General features: G+C 44.9%; 1 protein-coding gene across 9 annotated transcripts in view; it reads right to left on the bottom strand.

The window, feature by feature from the left end:
• BCAS3 (BCAS3 microtubule associated cell migration factor) overlaps positions 1-17,527 on the bottom strand; it is a 375,612-nt gene that overhangs the window by 17,428 nt on the left and 340,657 nt on the right. For 3 of the 9 annotated variants that reach the window (XM_075032955.1, XM_075032956.1, XM_075032954.1), the window contains 2 exons: positions 7,298-7,465; positions 318-383 (listed from right to left, as the gene is read on the bottom strand). In XM_075032955.1, the coding sequence (XP_074889056.1) occupies positions 318-383; positions 7,298-7,465 (234 nt within the window). Of the gene's footprint in view, positions 1-317; positions 384-7,250; positions 7,466-17,527 lie in introns of all 9 variants that reach the window. The other 6 variants (XM_075032957.1, XM_075032963.1, XM_075032958.1 and 3 more) reach the window with 4 other exon arrangements.

A 17,527-nucleotide genomic window follows, 5' to 3' on the forward strand; every position in this document is an offset into this window, starting at 1 on the left:
AATAGACGCACTACAAGAGAGGGCAGTCAATGCTAAATACATTAGGGCCTTGTGACCTCTCTGCTCTGAACAGCAGAATCCTAAATTTGACTTAAAAAAAAAGAATCAAAGAAACTCCTGTTCGTTTAAGGAGAGAAATAGAACAATGTTATTTGTGAAATGATTTGAGACACTTAGATATTTTTTGTTTTGTTCCCCTATGACCACGTTATGTATGTAGCCCTTTGAAAGCTGACAGAGGGTTTGCTTTTAGAACAGGGAGAAATATTCTTTGTGCAAAAGTTAAGACCTGATAACAATACAGTTATGTTACATACCAAAACATTTCAAAGCCATGTGCCTCTTTGTGGTGATGTTTTTTACTGCTACTTCACCGGCTGTGTCTGTATCAAAAATAAAATATTTCTTAAAAAATGCCTTGATTTAGGAAAAAGAAAAAAGAAAAGGAATCTCCCCACACCACAATTGATAATAAGTAAACGCAGTTGATCAACTTGTTATCAAATGGCAGAAAGTCAGAGTTGTCTCGCGGTATCAGCGCTCCCTTTAGAAACATCAGCAGACTTTTTCTACAAACAGCAATGAACTTAAATTCACACCAGAAACATTTGTGGTATCAGCATTCATTCCCCCCCGCCCCCTTAAATAATGTATGACCTAGAAGAAATTCCACTAAAAACTCCCGCGGCTGGTGGTAAGGCAGATCTGGAAACCTGGAAAATGGTCGTGAAGTTAAAAATGCCCTTGTTGGCCCTGGCAGGGCTGCGGGACCGGGCTGCTCCGGGGACCGTGGCTCGGGCAGGAGAGAGCCAGAAGCCCACGCTGAAGCGCTTGATGTCCTGCACGGGGCAGCTGCCCCGTTGTTGCATGTTGCACGTGAGAAATAACTAATAAAACCGTGTCAAAATGTGTGCAATGCAAATGGTGCTCCTAGCAAGCACTTCAAATATGGTGGCTCCTGAAGAGCCCCGAGTTTTCCCTTCTTTTAAACGAGGCTCATCCAAAGAAACCTTTTGTAGGAAGAACTGCATTGAGCTCTTAGACTTATTTGAGAGGGTAACTTTATCTCTGACCCTGGGATGAGTATTCTGAAAGTTCAAAGGCTGCTTTTAGCATCAATGTTATTTGATACGCCAGTGCGTTCGCTGCCCAAGCTGATTTTGCATTGAACCTATGCAGAAATCTCTTTGCAGAAATGCTCTTCGGAGGGAAAATCAATTGTCCTGTGTTCCTGCGTTCCCACGTCCCATGTCCAAGTTAGGATTAAGACCAACTGAGGAGAGGGAAGGGAAAAGTTGTCTTGGAAAAATTAAAAGGAAGAGGAAGGAAGGAAAGAAAGAAAGAAGGGAAGGAGGAAGAGATGGAAAGGTACTGATCGAAGCTCTGACTCTCTACAGGGCTAATCCTATTCCTGAAACTAAATGTACATGTACATCTATGCCCAGGTGGCTGCTTGTCTCTGAACACAGCTTGTGACCACAGACATTGTCTCTTTTGGAAAAAACCCAGGAAGGATGCTCCTTGCACGGGATCAGAGGACAGCGGCTCACAGAAAGCGTGTGATTTCACTTCTCCAAACCACAACTTTTACATATAGATTTCAAAAACATCCCCCTGCAAAGCTCAAAGGTGTCAAGACCCGAGTTAGGCTCAGGCTGGTATAACCGCACAGCTTCAGCTGGGCACCAGGATCCCAGTTGCCCTGAGCACCCATCCTGGGTTTCATACGGGCTATTCTCTAATAGCACGTCTAATTAGCTCCACTTACTTACATCCCATTAATCAGGTTAAAGAGTTTGCTTCAACATACGAGCTTCCTTCATCGCATTATGAGTTTGTTCATGAAATTTGGAAGGAATCCAGACGGTTTCTTCCGAGGGCCAGGCACAGGGCGCTCTGCGGTGTTTGTACCTCACCCCTGTGCCACTGGTTTTCCACAGGTGGTGGCTGACAGACTTGGAGTTTTGGAAGAAAATGAGCTATACCTCTTTTTTTTTTTTTTTTTAACTGAAACTTTATAATGGGCTTTAAACACCTCGCTTTAAGTTCTTCAAACCTTGCAGGCTGTATTGACCATGATGGTCCCATACTTGCATCCTTCCCTGTTCAGACCTATAGCTCTGGTTCTGAGAAGCAAAATTTGGGGAGTGCTCTACAGTTTTTAATATAGGCTCTTACTGCAAGTTCATATGTATTTCTGAGACAGGATTGATAAAGAAAAAAGTTATTTTGCTCCATAAATGGCAGCGTAAACTGAGCCATCATAGGGTACTGGATTTCATGATGAATTTAAAAAACCAGGATACATGCCCACAAAAAGCAATTCTACTCTTGTATGTCCACAGACCAGTTCCACCACTTATACAACACTGCAGCAATGTGGATTTGGGTATGCTTTGTCAAAATAAATTAGATATGAATATAAGTGCAACATTCAGGCAGCCAAACAAATTGTAACAGAGAAGATGCAGCAGACGGGCGCGGACTGGAATTGCACACTGCAAACACAGTAAGTTCCACCCCGTGTCCCCACAGCTGCCCAGACTCCAGTGGCTCTTTCTGGCAGAAAAACCAGGGGTCTGACAGTGGCAGCAGCACAGTTATCACGAAAGGAAGTTTGCAGTATTGCCTATCCTGACAAAATAACCTGAGCAGTGATGTATACTTATTTATTTTATATATTGACAATTCTCCCTTGGAAACCTGTCTGTTGTGTTAAGTCTCCTACAGAATAAATCTACCCTTCTGTCACTGTGCTATGTGCTTTATAGCCATAAACCCAAGAAAAGGTAGAAAACGGGTTTTGATTTGGTAAATCGTGTGAAAGTCGAGCCTGAAGCTGTGCCTAGATTTAACATCAAGCTAAACCTTTCACCCAGGTGAAAGGAGGGAGGGGAAGCTGGGACGAACGCCCCAGGGTTGAGAATACCTTTCCTCCTGGCGCTGCGGATGCAGAGCCGCACCGTTCCACGCTCACTGCTGCTGTCCTGGAGTTAGAAACTCCTTTCTGGGACTGACTGACAGATCCACTGGTCTTCCTTCAGGCCAGCCTGCATCTTAAGTGGATGTTAATGAATTTGGGTTCCTGGGATGTACGCAGACCGTGCTGTACCTCTGTAGGAAGAACCCACATCAGCATCATGGCTGCGGATCTGTCCTCAGCCCAGAGGGAACGGGCAGAGAGCGCAAGGGGAATCTGTCTCCTGGGCTTCAGCACACTTAACTCCCACAGCACAGAAACAGGGTAGCCAAAGAAATAATCTTCCACAGACGAAATTCAGAAACCATCCTGTCGCTCAGGCTGGTTCCCTCTTATAGCCTAATTTTCAATATTATGCCTAGAAATGACCAAAATGCATTTGAAAGCTTAAGAAATGTACTTGTTGAAGGAATACATAAATCAGAGGATTTACTGATTACAGTATCATTTTGGAGGGAAAGATTTCTTGCCTGGCCTGGCAATTTCTGCATGTCCAGTTTGAGTGGAATATTGTCAGAGATATTTGTCTCCTGGAAGCACAGTTTCATAAATCACAATACTAGCTTTTCTTTTTTTTTTTTTTTTGAGAATGCAATGTGAAGCTCCAGCACATACTCAGAAACTATATTGCAAATGTAAATATTGTAACTGCTTGAAACAAAGCTTTGCAAGCAAAAGAGGTCACTGACCACTAACATTTTGTGAGTAGATTTTTTTTTTTTTTTTAGTGAGAGTTTGACAGAAACTGAAACAGCAAAACCATCTTTTTGCATCTTTGCCAATTTACGCCTTCTTTGGAATTAAATGTGTATCTCGGCTGACAGTTTATGTACAGCAGACTCCACTTAAGATAGACATGGGTCGTCTGGATAATTGGATAACAAGGAGAAAAGCTGGTTTCCCAATCAAGTCAACTAGCTGGATGACTGGAGTTATCATTTAGGTCACAAGGAAAGTAGATTTTTGGGGGGTCATTTTCCAGACCTGGTTCTTCTCCCGTCCACTGTCTGACAGCCCTTGGCAACTAGTCGGAGTCAGAGGTGGAAAAGACCCATCAGGCCATCTAATCCCCCTTCCTTGCAAATGCTGGATTATTCTTCGTGTTTTTGCGTCCTCCAATTTGACGATTCCTGTATAACCAACCTTTGGGTCATTTCTGCCTCTGCCAGTAGAACCAGTGAGGCGTTGCCAACCCTGCTTTGCAATGCAGCGGGGTAGGTAAGAAACAAAGACGCTGCGAATATCTACTCCCCAAAGTGCTCTGTGTACCACGAGCACGCGTTTCCTCTGCGCTACTGCAGCATATCAACCCTGATTACTATATAAATCTACGTGTCAGCTATGTCCTAGCAGTTAAGGCATTAAAAGAATCTATTTATCTCTTGCCATTAAGTGCATGTCAGGACCAGTTGAGCACTTGATAAAGGCTCACTGTCCACCCTATTGCCCATTTTGTCTTTGTCCACACAGCGGACCTGAGCACTGCACATGCACATATCTTCACATTCAGAGTTAGACATTTTCATTAATTCATGTTTCAGTTCAAATAAGACTTTGCAAGTTTCATTAAATCTCTGCAAAATGAATTTAAGGACTGAAGAGAATCCAAGGAGCACAAACAGGGGTTAAAGGCATGCATAACATAAAGGCATGCATAAGTTAGTCATTTTAGGATTATTAGAGGGAGGTTTATAACTTCCATAATTTTGAGTCCAACGCAGAAATATAAACACTGCCTTTGGAACTAGTACCAATATATAAATCAACCACCAACAAGCAAATTTACGGTGTCCTTCTCTGCTGAACTCTCTGCTATCATTTCATTGAGGTGAGTGGGCAGCAGAGAATCCAAGGAAGAAAACTGCATGTTTTTCCAAGATAATTCAGTTCAGCCTAGGTTTGTTAAGACGTAAGTGGTTTTGAGGGAAGTGAAAACTATCCTACTCGTTACGAGCCAACAAAGACACCTCTTCTTTGAAGCAAGGCTAATGTACCTCCAAACTTATCTTTCCCCATTTATTAACCAGCAGACAGATGCTAGCACTTTACCGTGCTCCACAGCTTGACAAATGGCTGGCTGGCAGCCTGCCGCGAGTGCAGCCACGCATGTTGTAGCGAGCGCTAGCTGGCTCCCTAGGCAAGTGCAGTTTTCCAGGTATCATCTAAGCAGGAGAGAACTTTTTATGGCCATCTGGTAAGAAGAGCTCAAGAGCTGTTAGGGGATGGAAGTGGAAAGGGCACGGGAGTTCACTGCCTTATCACTAGGTTTTCTCTGCTGCACTGAGTCACCGCATGCCCAAAACCTGAGAATAAAGTATGTTAGTGGTGGAGAGAATCCCACAACAGGCAGGAAAACATAGAGCGTAATGACAGCGAGAGGAGGGTAGTGGGATGGGGCGAGTTGGCTCAATGCTCATGTTACTCACTACTGCTGCTTATATTTGCTGCTTTGAGATGGCACCTATCTTACCCTCGTTATGAAGATTTATGTGTCTGCAGTAAAAGCAGGGAGAAATCTCTTTGGATGAATTTTAGCTCAGTGATGGCATCTCTATAACCAGTTGCTTTCTGTCTTTACACCTGCAGTACTGTGAGCCTCATCTTACGCCAAAGAAGTCGGCACTCGCTGCTGTCGGCTGGGTTTGGTGAAAATGGAAGGAAAATACAGACCTCTGTTCTCTGACACAGTTCTTGGTTTACAATATAATATAAAGTCAAGTGTCTGGGGCAGTCAGTCACCTTAATTTGGCATGTCTAGATGGCTTCAGCTTTCAGAGCAGGTATTCCCCTCCCTTCTCCCCTAATGTACACAGCCTGAGGGGAGCTGACCTGTTATTGGAAGCGGATACCATCCCAAAGTTCACTCACATCACAGTATGGGTCAATAAGTGATGAAATATGTACCTTTGTCTATTTTCACAGCCTGTTTTTTCACCTTCACAGCCCTTTACAGACATGACCTGATTAAACTCCACACCAGCAACGCGAGGCATCTCTGTCCTCGTTGCAGTGATGGAGCACTGGAGTGACGGGCACGTGAAGTGCCTCATCCAAAGCAACAAGCTGGTGAGAATTTGCACCAGATCTGTAACTGAGACCCACACTTAGTGTTCTACCAACTCTTTCTGTTAATATCAAATCTTAAACCATCCCTTGACTCCATCTTTTTCAAGACGGAAGCCAGAGGAAAGACAGTCTGAAAGGTGACAAGTTGGGCTACGAAGGGTTCTTCTGCACCGTTCAGCGGCTTGGTTACTGGGATCTGTACCTACAGGCAAGGGCTTAAATTCTGCTTCTTTGCAGCCTCCTCCTCCAGACTGCGGGAGGGAGCAGCGGGTTGGTGACCTGCCGCGGGCTACGTGCTCAACAGCAACCCACCAGCAAAGCAGGGGGACGAGCCCTGATGGGAGAGTCCTTGAGCCTTCTCCAGGAGCAGGGAGAGCTCAGAGCAGCACGAGGCCCTCAGCAATATAGGAGGGCAACGGCAAAAGGAAGAGACAGCTTCTGGTCTGCACGGCTTTCCTGTGATGTCCGTAGGTTGGTGTTTCTATACGTTTCTGCTAGAGCTTGTCCTCTGTTTCCTGCCCAGGCAAGTTGCCAGGAGAGTGACAAGTGAGCTGGCAGCTGATGTCAGAAGCCACCGTTCCTATTAGCTGCTGGTCACAACAGAAATGGTGCGTGGATCAGATAGGCCTAGTCCTTTTACTAGAGGGCGTTTTTTTAAAACAAGTCAAAATTAATGGAGACAATAAAACCGCAATAACTGCGCTTTAACGTTTCTGAGCATCTCCTACCACTGGGCCCCTTCTGAGCAGCATAATCTCTGACGTGCCGTTCCATTTACTTAAACAGATGATATAATTTATCAATATAATGGACACTGATGAAGATGGATTAATTTGGATTACAGAACCAGCGCTTTGCAGTGGCTCTATTCAGGACACAAAATGAGGATGTGTGTGATTATGACATTGTTTGGAGCAGGGTGGGCAAGGTCAGCAATATGCACAGAGACTTGGATGCTCCTGAGTTGGCAGGGGAGGAAGGAGAGCCCTTGTCGCAGCTATACGGTAAGGAAGCTTCAAGTGCCGGTATTTTTCTTCAAGTTACTTTAGGCTTCTCGGACTAGGTTTATGTGATCTACCGCTATTTTCTTTCTATAAATGACTTCTCTCACACGAAATGGGATCCCCGTAAAAGTTAATTAATCAGAGAGGCAGTGTACAGAGAAAAGGAAAAGGAAAACTTAAAAAAAAAAAATAAAAATCACCATTGGGTGAGATGTACGTGATCTCTGATCACACCTCTTCTTTGTACCTGTTCCTGATCCCACTATGTCCCTGCTGGGAGATTCGCACATCGCATCGGCCAGGCGCTCCCGAAGGCCCTCTTCAGTGTGCTCCATGGAAGACATGTGACGGAGACCGAAGTTCTCGGGCCAGCTCCCACACACCTCCAGCAAGGTCACGCTCCGGTCGAAGGCACCTTCAACAAACAAATGGGAGATGTTTGGGAGACCCTGGAACCAAACTACTTCCATACATATTATTTATTGCACTGGAAAGAAAGAAGCCCTTGCATTTTGAGTTCCTGAAAAGCTGATTTCAGCACATTAGTTAAACTGTTGGTGTTAACAGCACAGCAGGAGCGAGCAGAGCCCTAAGTACTGAACGGCTTTGACCAAGCAGCTGTAAGCAAAAAGGTTAAATTAAAAATACAGACCCAATTCTGGTCTCACACTAGCGAGAGTCAGGAAATCAGCATAATGACGCTGATGTAAACGACATGTAACGTTAAAAAACCATATGTACGTTTTTAAGTAGATGTTAGACAACAAGAAATTATTTTTAAAGTTGATTTGTCTTTCACTGGGCTGCTGTTGAGCACCCTTCTCATCTCGGACAATGGAAACAGTTAAGTCATTTTGTCTTTGCCAACAGGCACAAATTTTAGCTAAAATCCCTTTCTTGCTCTTGAGCAGAAAAGAGCAACTGTGTGGTAGGCTGATGAGAAAAGGACGGCTTGCTTTCTGCCTTGCGTTTGAAGTATGTCTACCGAAGGAAAAAGCGAGTCCTTCTTTCAGTCTGGGGTATCTGTGGATTTTCTCTGTTCCCGCACTGTGAAATTTTAGGTCAAACGTGAGCTAACAGAGACTCTTTCATCACCAGTGCTTTACTGAAGATGCTGGCTATTGTGACAAAGCGCACGTACCTACAAGAGATACTTAAAATAATTCCTTAACTTGCGGTTATTACCTCATTCACTACAGGGTGTGATGTTCTGCTGAATGCAAAGATTAGATTCTGAATTCGAGATCACTTCAAAGTACAAATGAAAATTATTCTACTTTATTATACAGCAAGTCTTCTGCGAAGGCTTACTTAAATCATTCCCACTTGGAACAAGATTACAGTTATGCTTTGTTGCTTCAAGCACATACCATTTACTCAACTATTAGGTAACTGAATATGCAGCATTTATTGTGCCTGGTTTCTGCCAGCCTACCGAGGGGAAAAAATGCAAATGCCAATGTTTCTCAAAGTTAAAAGTACATGAAACACGTCCTTGTTATCAGGCCTTTGGTTTTCCCCTTTGATCAGCCGTCAGAAACTATCTACACTTGTAGTCTGTGACTGTACAGCTTCACAGCACACTCCCTGCCACTGACAGGTGGTAATAGAAAGGGTGAGAGACCAAGCCCCGCGGCAGGCGTCCCTTCCTCTGATAACGTCCAAAGTACCGGGTGATAACCGTTAGTAAACACTCGGGCAGCCGGTTAATCCATACATCAGCAAAGAGGGGCAGATAATTTTGAACTCTAATGGCATGGACAAAAGCACCGGGGCTGGCATTCAGGGATTTATATGGGCTGCAATGGTGACTTCTGGCTCCTGAATTTCATCGGCGCGCACAACTTTGATTTATCTCTTTGCCTGGCTGCAGAGTAGATTCCTGGCACTAGAAAACCATCAACACTAAAATGGACCTCTACAAAATGGGACCGTGGCTCTTATGTGATACATGCACTTGAACTCTGGATGAATCCCAGTTTAAACCGAGAGGAGGAACGACCAAATATTTCAACTTTTAATGGGTCTTTGGATTTATAAGGTTACTCCGGTCCACTAATTTGTTTTAAAGCAAGGGTTCTTGAAGCTTGTTTGAGAAAATGCAGTGAGGAGGCGAGGTAATTTCGATGATGTTTAAGGCTCTGCAACGTTTCCATATTGTCAGCTATCTTAACCGCAGGAGGAAAAGCAAAATTTGATCTTTTTTTGAAGCTGCTTTTTTCAAGTCATCCTTCTGCGGTTTCATGCGACCCTGAGACCCCCCACTCCGCATACCCTCCGAGACCCCCCCAATTTCAGTTGTTTCTGACAGGGCTGTTCATGTACCTGGAGAGCTCTTGGGGGGGCTTTTAAACCTGCATCCCCAAACCCCAGGGTGGCAGCGGGGAGACGATGAGCTCCCCCAGGTTTGCAGGGTTGTGCCAGAGATGAGAAATCTCTTCTTTACTAGTGTCTGCCCTTATTCTGAAAGTGAGAGATGGGAGCATTTCTGCTCCTATAAGCAGACATATGAATAATAAGGCAAATGGCTTTTGAAGCTCTGCCAAGATGCCTGCATATGTGTACAGGGAGAAACTTCATAGAGCGCCGGTCTCCGACTCCTGAGATACTTGAGTGAGAGCAAAGGAGACAAGTGCAGCGTTACCTCCGCGATCAGGGCCAAGAGCTGCCAAAACTTCTTAGCAGCAACGTGTGAGGTTCCAAGTGTTAATGCAAATGCAGGTTAGAGGGATTAACTGCACAGAAAGTTTTCTTGTAAAAAACCGTAAGGCTGGTGAAGCTCTAGTTTTATCTTTCCTCCCTTTTCACTCCTCCTCCACGTTAGGAGTACACAGCTGGCAATACGATTCACGTCCCGGCATCCAGCTATGATTCACCAGCCACCACCGTTGCCCGCGGGTGATCACCCTGCCCGCCAGTAATGGGCGGCGGGGGCAGAGGAGGTCAGCGCAATCCACAAATTCCTCCTTATTTCAATATACGCATTGATAAAATGGGTTCCACGTAAAGCTGAACATGCAGATGCGTGACCGACGTTACTCGGGGCGTGGGGGTAGAAAATGGGACCTTGCTTGGACAGGTAGGTCCTTTCCTGCCATAAACCCCTGGCTCTATCCCTCTTTGATGTAAAACAAAACCATTTTGGGAAAAACAAGACCGACTGCCACGGACCTTCCCGTTCTTCTTGCCATTGCACTGGCAGACAGTAGACGTATCAAAGTAAAATAATGTTTTCAAGGCAGAATTAAATCCTGGGTATTTTTACACCTTGGAAAATTCTTCTGTGAAGTGCATGAAATGGCAGATGGGCTGGTTACTCCCCAGGAGCCTCTGGGTGCTTTGCCCTACATACGTCGTTACCAACGGCACGCAAGCTAATAGCATTAAACTTACACTGATAGGAGCTCACCATATCTCTGCTATTTATTAAATTGTAATCTCTTTCTGGCTGTCTCGCTCTCCCCTTTTCAATCCTAGTATCTTGGTTGATAATGTATCAAATTCCCCATCGTCAGCCAGAGAGAAGTTTACAAATAAACCTCAGCGGAGCGTCCTGCTCTCAAAATCCCCCCAAACCCGCAGCCAGAATGCAACTGCGGGACCAAGGCAGCCAAGAAAGCTCCTGCTGATTCAAGGGATTACGGAAGGGTTGAGAGAAGGCAGGCTTCGCCCCGTGCCTTTACTGACAAACTGCTGAAATCCTACTGACAGCCACCAATATCAGACCCTGAGGTGTGAAGCCTAGCCTTTCTTCTGTCCCCCACACCTGATACAGCTTTGATGGCGGAACAGGTTGCACCTAAATGGAGCAATTCATTTAGAAACAACTCGAGAAAGAAGCAAATTAGGTATTATTTTAGTCAAGCAATTACTAGTGAAATCCTGGTGAAACCTCATTAAATCACTGAAAAAAATCCCACTGACTTAAAATTGTGTCAATATTTCATCCTATCGCGTGGTGCTTTCGATCTAGCAGAACATTTACTTCTCCCCTTATTTTCTGAAGATGAAATTCTTCAGTAAATACTGGGTGGAAATTAAGACCATCAGCCTCCTTTGTGTGATGCCCAAGCACCGTCCCAGACCCACGGCACTACAAATAAAAAACAACCCCAAATCAAACCAAATGGAACAAGCAGAAACCTTGGCTTGAACATCTAGGTCGAAAGTGCTTTGTTTTGCAATTCCAGAGTGTTTAGTTTTACACTGCTGCAAACACTCCAAGCTAATTCTGCTCCACATGCAGGATTTTCCTATTAAAACTTTAATTTTCTCCTGATACCAATCTCCCACTTCTGTCCTTCCACTGACATTTGCCTCCCCACGAGCACTGCCCTTTACTCACGCCGCCACCGGATGGAGCAGAATCAGGCCACCCGTCTTTCTGCTAAACGTTTCTCGCATTTTATTAATGGCAAAGGCTTCTGTTATTACTCACCAAATTACCCTGCTTGGAAGCACTGGATTTGTCTTTCGCATTGCAATTGTTTCAAGGCTTTTAATATAAAAGGAAAATAAATTCTACAGAAAGAAAAAAAAAAGTCCCAAACCTTGGAAGTGTCCTTTCATGTCACAGTTAGCCCTACCAACCAAGACTGAGAAAACCAGAGCAGCTTATTTTCTTCTCTGAAAAATCTAGTAGTAAAAAGTATTTTTACAAAATATTTTAATGCTTCTAGTGTGTTATTTTTCTAAGTCAAAATAGCTAAGCTAAATCTTTCACCATGGCCCTTTAATTCGAAAGCCAGGGGAAATTTTTTTCATTAAACCTCTGGACGGCTTTGTTTAAAATATGAAATCAAGTAGCTCCATTTCCTGTCTTCTAAGGAACAGTAAATCAAAAAGAGTACGTTCTCCAAAAATACAGTAATGGTTCTATTAAAGAGCTTGACAGTTTTGAGCCTCACCTTGCATATTGCAACATACGTGTGAGCAAAAATAACAGAGTAAATAGGAGAGGAAATGACCTGCCAATTTTAACCGATAAAAGATGCATCCTTCTCATGAAAGGGACGGGGGTTCAGCCCCTGGCGATGGCAGACCCTGGGCCGCGACCAAGATGCTCTCGGAGGGAGCGGAGGGGCTGCCCATCGCCAAGCCCCTGCCTTTTCTGGCCCCTTCAGGAGCAGGAGCGGACTTTGAAGGGAGTCCCACTCCGCTCGGCACAGGACGTACCGGCAACCGCAGGCTGAGTATGACAGAGCTGCCCAGAAAAGCCTCGGCCGGGAGCGAGAACCCCATGGGCGTGTGAGGAACCAGCGCATGGAAATTCCTTGCCCAAAGTAGTGAGTCAAATTGTAACATACCCCGTTTAAATATTAAGGGCTGAACTTTCCTACGGGGTTTGCCAATTCGCTTCCACGCCATAACTTTGTTACTCCAGGGGGAATGCCGCAAAGCAGCGGCTCTCCGTGCTTGAACAGGGACCTGTGCAAACGCCTTATTTAAGTGTGGAGGAAGCGGCATCTCCCCAACCTGCCCCGTATTTGACTTTTGAACACGTGCCCGTGCTTGGCAGCACACGTTGCTGATCCTCGCCAATGCACAGCTCACACGCCGCCTTCCTGCTCTCCCACGGCACGTGCACGCCAATCTAACGTGTGACGGACTTTGCAACAACTCACCTCCGTGTACGGCTGTTAAATCGAGGTGTGACTGTTAATTATTGCCTTTGGAAACGATGGCAGGAGCTTCAGCCTTTGCGAGTAACTCTATTTCCCTGTCATCTTCCCTCCCACGGAGGTTTTTTTTTTCCAGAATCGCTCACAGTTCTGCTATAAACAGGACATTACTCACCAGCTCTGTATCCTGCGAGTGCATTTAATTAATGGAGACTTCAGTCGGGGTACCCAGTCCCACAGGCAACGAACACTTTCAAATCCCTTTGAACTTTTGGCTAAGGGAGACCGAGAGGTTCCTGCGTCCCTCTCCTCAGTGCACTACAGACTTGTAAACAAAAATACTGTTTATTCCTCTGTCATTATTTCTAAATGAGTTTTAAGCAAACATGCAGCTGCTGGGAGGAGCAAGCCTGGCGGCGGGGTGGCCCCGGGAGCCCCTGTGCCCAGCGGCTCTGTGGGCACGAAGGCTGACGGTCGGGCAAGAGGTTGCCCCACCAGCGGCCACGCGCTCCTGCTGCCCAGCTCAGGACAGTGGCTGAGGCAATGGATGGCGATGTTCAGGATCAGAGCGGTGCCGGACCATCTCACCCTCCTCCTCCTCCTCACCGCCCCAGCAAATGCTGTCTCCTCTGGTCCCGGCGCAAGGGGTTAACCACGGGCTCAGGAGAAGCGTTTCAGATGATTAGGAACGTAGCCAGCGATCACAGCCATCGTGAAGGCTTTCGAATGTGAGCGAGGCTGCAATTTTCAGAGCTGGAGCAGTGAGATATTTTTATAAATACATAAATCTTTTCATGGAAAAACAAATATAGAGGAAAGAATGTAAACATTATTGTAAAATGCATAATAAAATGTCTGTTGTTTGTTAATTTTGCTCCTTATTATCCAGTCTATCTGTACCACCGATGTTGAAACATTTGTCTTTTTTTTTTTTTTTTTTAAACTCCCTTATTCATTTAAAAATAGTTTCCTGCATGTTATATGAATAAGCAAAACCTAAGGTCCTAAATCCAGGAGAACTTTGAAGTATGAAACCCATGGTCTATGGGAACTATGTTTTCATTAATCAAAGTAGATGTTTCTAAAGCCATCAGATTTATCATGACTGGATTTCATATGTGAAACCCAATATACACACAGACATACACTGCTTGTCCTTTTGGATTAGTTCTGACCTTTTACTCTCCTTTCTGAAGGATCTGCCTTTCCTCAGAGCAAGGCTGCCCTGTTTTACCACTGCATCAGCCAAAAGAGCCTTGACAAAGTACGTTTTCAACTCTCCGCTTTCTGTGTCTGAGTACGAGTCTGGGTTAAGGTCAAAAAATAAATGATTAAGTATATTTATTAAACTCTGCCTTCGCCTTGAATGCTCCCTGTGACTCCGCTATATGCCATCCAAACTGCAGTTTCACACCAGCCTGCTGGTAATACACCTGGCCACCAAACGAGGGACCCGAGTGTCACCGCAGCACCGACGCTGAGCCCCGCGCTGGCAAAAGCTGGACCGAGCCCCCCCAGAGCCCCCCGAGCATCGCCGAGGGCTCCTGCAGCCCTGGCCAAGCTCCTGCCTTCCCCAGAGGCGCGGAGGTTAGCAAAAGGACACGCGAGAGAGACGGGATGGTTTAAAAACTGGAGGCAGGGATGTGACATCCATCCAAAGCAGGACTTAAAAAGACAAAATGCAAAAAATCCGCCTTTGGTGTCATCGGGGGAACTCGCGCCGCGGTTTTGCAGTACCAGAAGCACAGGACTTTGTTATCTTGCTTAAAAGTACAAGGTGCTGGGGGCGAGCACGGGCTCTGCTGTGGGCACAGGCGGCTGCCGCCGCGCGCTGCAGGCATCGATGGGGAAGGCGCGGCTCAGCTACAACCTAAGGAATAGAGTGCACTGAAAAATATAATATGAGCGTATTCGTGCTCTCTTTGCAATACTGAATGCAATTTATTTAGCAGTCTAAAAGCCAAAAGAGATGGAAACTACAGTATAACTGGATGCTATTATGATTTTACAAACAAAATACCCCCTCATAATAAAACCAATTTCCAAGAAAAAATGTTTTTTTTCCCTTGAATAGCAAGATTCTTGCATATTTTAACTCTTTACAGCTTTGCAGAATCAGAACGCCTGGAAAAAATCAGGAATGCTACGATCAGCCCCAAGCCCCCTTAGAGATTAACGTTTCTTTACATTTAATCCTGACATAAAGTAGAATATCCTGAAGAACAGAGAGTTCTGCACAACACGGGGCAGTTGGGGTGGGTGTGTGTTACCAGGTACGATTCTGCACAGCAGAAACTTCACCTGATGTTCTTTCAACCCCTAGGTCTGGAAATTTCATTAAAAAAGGATTCGCAAAAGATCTTCAGCACTTTTTAGTTTTTGCAAGGTTGGAAATGTTTTCTTGTGGTATTCACATACTTATAATTCTCAGTCCTGGTTAAAATTAGAAAATCCAGTAACTTTTTTTTCCTCCTAGTATAGTTTCCCACTCTCTGAAGATCTACGACTTACTTAAGCTTACAGTAAGATGATTGAGATTTTCAAGAATGCCTAGGAAATTTAAACACACAATGAATTCCATTAAATCTCAGTGGAGGCTTTTTTAGATGAGTCTTTATTTTGTTCTACTTCTCATCTGAATAAAAGCTATGACTTTATGAGGCTGAAGTCTTTGTATTGGCTTCACTGGGAAAAGCCGTGTAAGATGCAGGAAGGATACATCTGGTATTTCTATGACACTACATAACGATCCTTATTTGCTTATTTGTTTATATGCCAAGTCACTTCTGAACTCTTTGGATGAGGTTTGCAGGCATACCCTGTCGTAGCGAGCTCACTTTGTGAGGTAGAAATATGCCAATTCCACTGGAGGGACTTAAGTAATATATTACTTCCCCTAAGAAAACAGCAAGATTTATCTTGGTTATTATCAATCTCGTGGCATGTGCAAATGCACACATATATACGTACAAAGGACACATAATGGATTACAAAAGGCTCGTATTTACCCACAAGTAAGGAAAGATCTGACAACTCATCGGGGTTTTCTGGATAACTAAGATCTTATGTTACACTTTGAGACACAAGTGTGGATTTGTCATATTGCTTGAGAATTAGTGGTAACTGTCTGAGCCAAGGAATTTAATTCTGATTGTTTCATTTGAATTAAAAAAATCTTAGTGTTGAAAAAACATTGGAACTGTGCTATATACTAATATATCACTCAAACTGTAATAGGAGACCCTTTCTTGTGTAATAGAAACAGTGAGTGTAATGCTTGGAAAGGCCAAGTTCATCGTGGGTACGGCTCCACCGCAGCTGAACGGTAAGGGATACCGAATCTTCAACCCGCTGCAAAGGAGGGGCGAAGGCTTCCCCGTCACCGACCCGCCTGGACGGAGCTGCACGGAGGGATGTGACCCGGCACACCGCCCGAAACCCTGCCCGAGCATCCCCAACGTCCTCCTGCTACCAGAGACAGAGACTTCTGCTGGGCTTTGGGGAATTTCTCCTTTGTAAGTCTTAGGCACGCAGAGAAATGTTCACAAACAAGGGGAGATAAAGGGGCAGTTTCTTATCAACTAGAAGAAAACTCGCAGAAGAGAATCTGCAGGAAAGCGGCCGAGCAGCCAGCGAAGGTCCGGAAATGTGGAATTTGGTTTATATAGCTGGCAACCAGTTTAAGAATGAAACTGAAATATTTTTTGCATTATAAGAGCAAATGTTTCTCTGGTCTCATATCACCTTTTCCAGATGAAACATTTCACAACCCAGCTGACATATAAACAGAAACCAAAATATTTTCCTAAGGTGCATCACTAATCCCACTCAGGGCCTCTAACTTGTAATTTATTTGTCTTACCTCACTCTGAGATAATGTACGCATCGGTTCCAAGCTACTGTCTAATAACTACTTGTACACAGGATAAATAAATCTCACTTGCAAATACTAGGCACTCGCTGGGTGTTTGGGAAGAGCTCGCAGGGTGACTTCTATTTTCCTGCCGGTCGCTGCCCGGCACGTGCGCGGCAGCGTGCCGGCTCCTGCTCTCGCCTGCCCACCTCGTGCCCTGCCCGCTGCCGCCAGCCCAAAGCTCCAAAGCTGCCTGCAGTGTTCGTAAGCACGAGGCATCTGTGGTTTGCAACCGCTTTGTAGAAATTAGCATCTTTGAGACATTTATAGCAGGGGTTTCCATGTCAGTAATGTAACTCCTTCCCATACACCTATGCTGTAACTGGCTTTTCCTTAGGGAATAACAAAGGAGCGATGACCTTCTGACACTTTCTGCAGCAAATCTCGCTGCATTAATGTTCAATTTATTAGGGTTATATCTAATACTATGTGCACAGCCTGCTGTAATCACAACTTCCCTACAAGTATTTTAATGTATTTCACAAACAGCATGAGATGGATTCAGGTATTAAACCAGAGCGATGGAAATGTTTGTGTTCAGGCCAGCTGAGCGGCTGCTCATCAGGAACTGGTTTGGGAACTTACTCTTGCTACTTATTAATTGAGCGACCAAGATCAGGGAATGGAGAAGAGATCGCAAAACACACCTAGAGGGCCAAAATCTTAGCCGAGGCAGAATGAGTTATCAGTGCTGATATAAAGAGTTTCATTGCTTACACCGGGGAAGAGCTGGAACATCAAGGTTTAAGTAGCTCACCCAAGGTCACTGGGCAAGTCTGTGCCAGGGCTGTCCAAAAAGAAGTCCTGTGTCTGAGGACGACCCAGTGCAACACCAAATCTTCCTAGAAGGTACAAAAACACGGACGGGACCTTCAGAGCCACCGAGTCCTGCCCTGGCCAAGCAGCACGTCCCACATACCTTTACATCAGCTCTGGGTGTTTT

Source organism: Buteo buteo, chromosome 7, assembly GCF_964188355.1.
Source record: "Buteo buteo chromosome 7, bButBut1.hap1.1, whole genome shotgun sequence".
NCBI classification, from domain to species: Eukaryota; Metazoa; Chordata; class Aves; order Accipitriformes; family Accipitridae; genus Buteo; species Buteo buteo.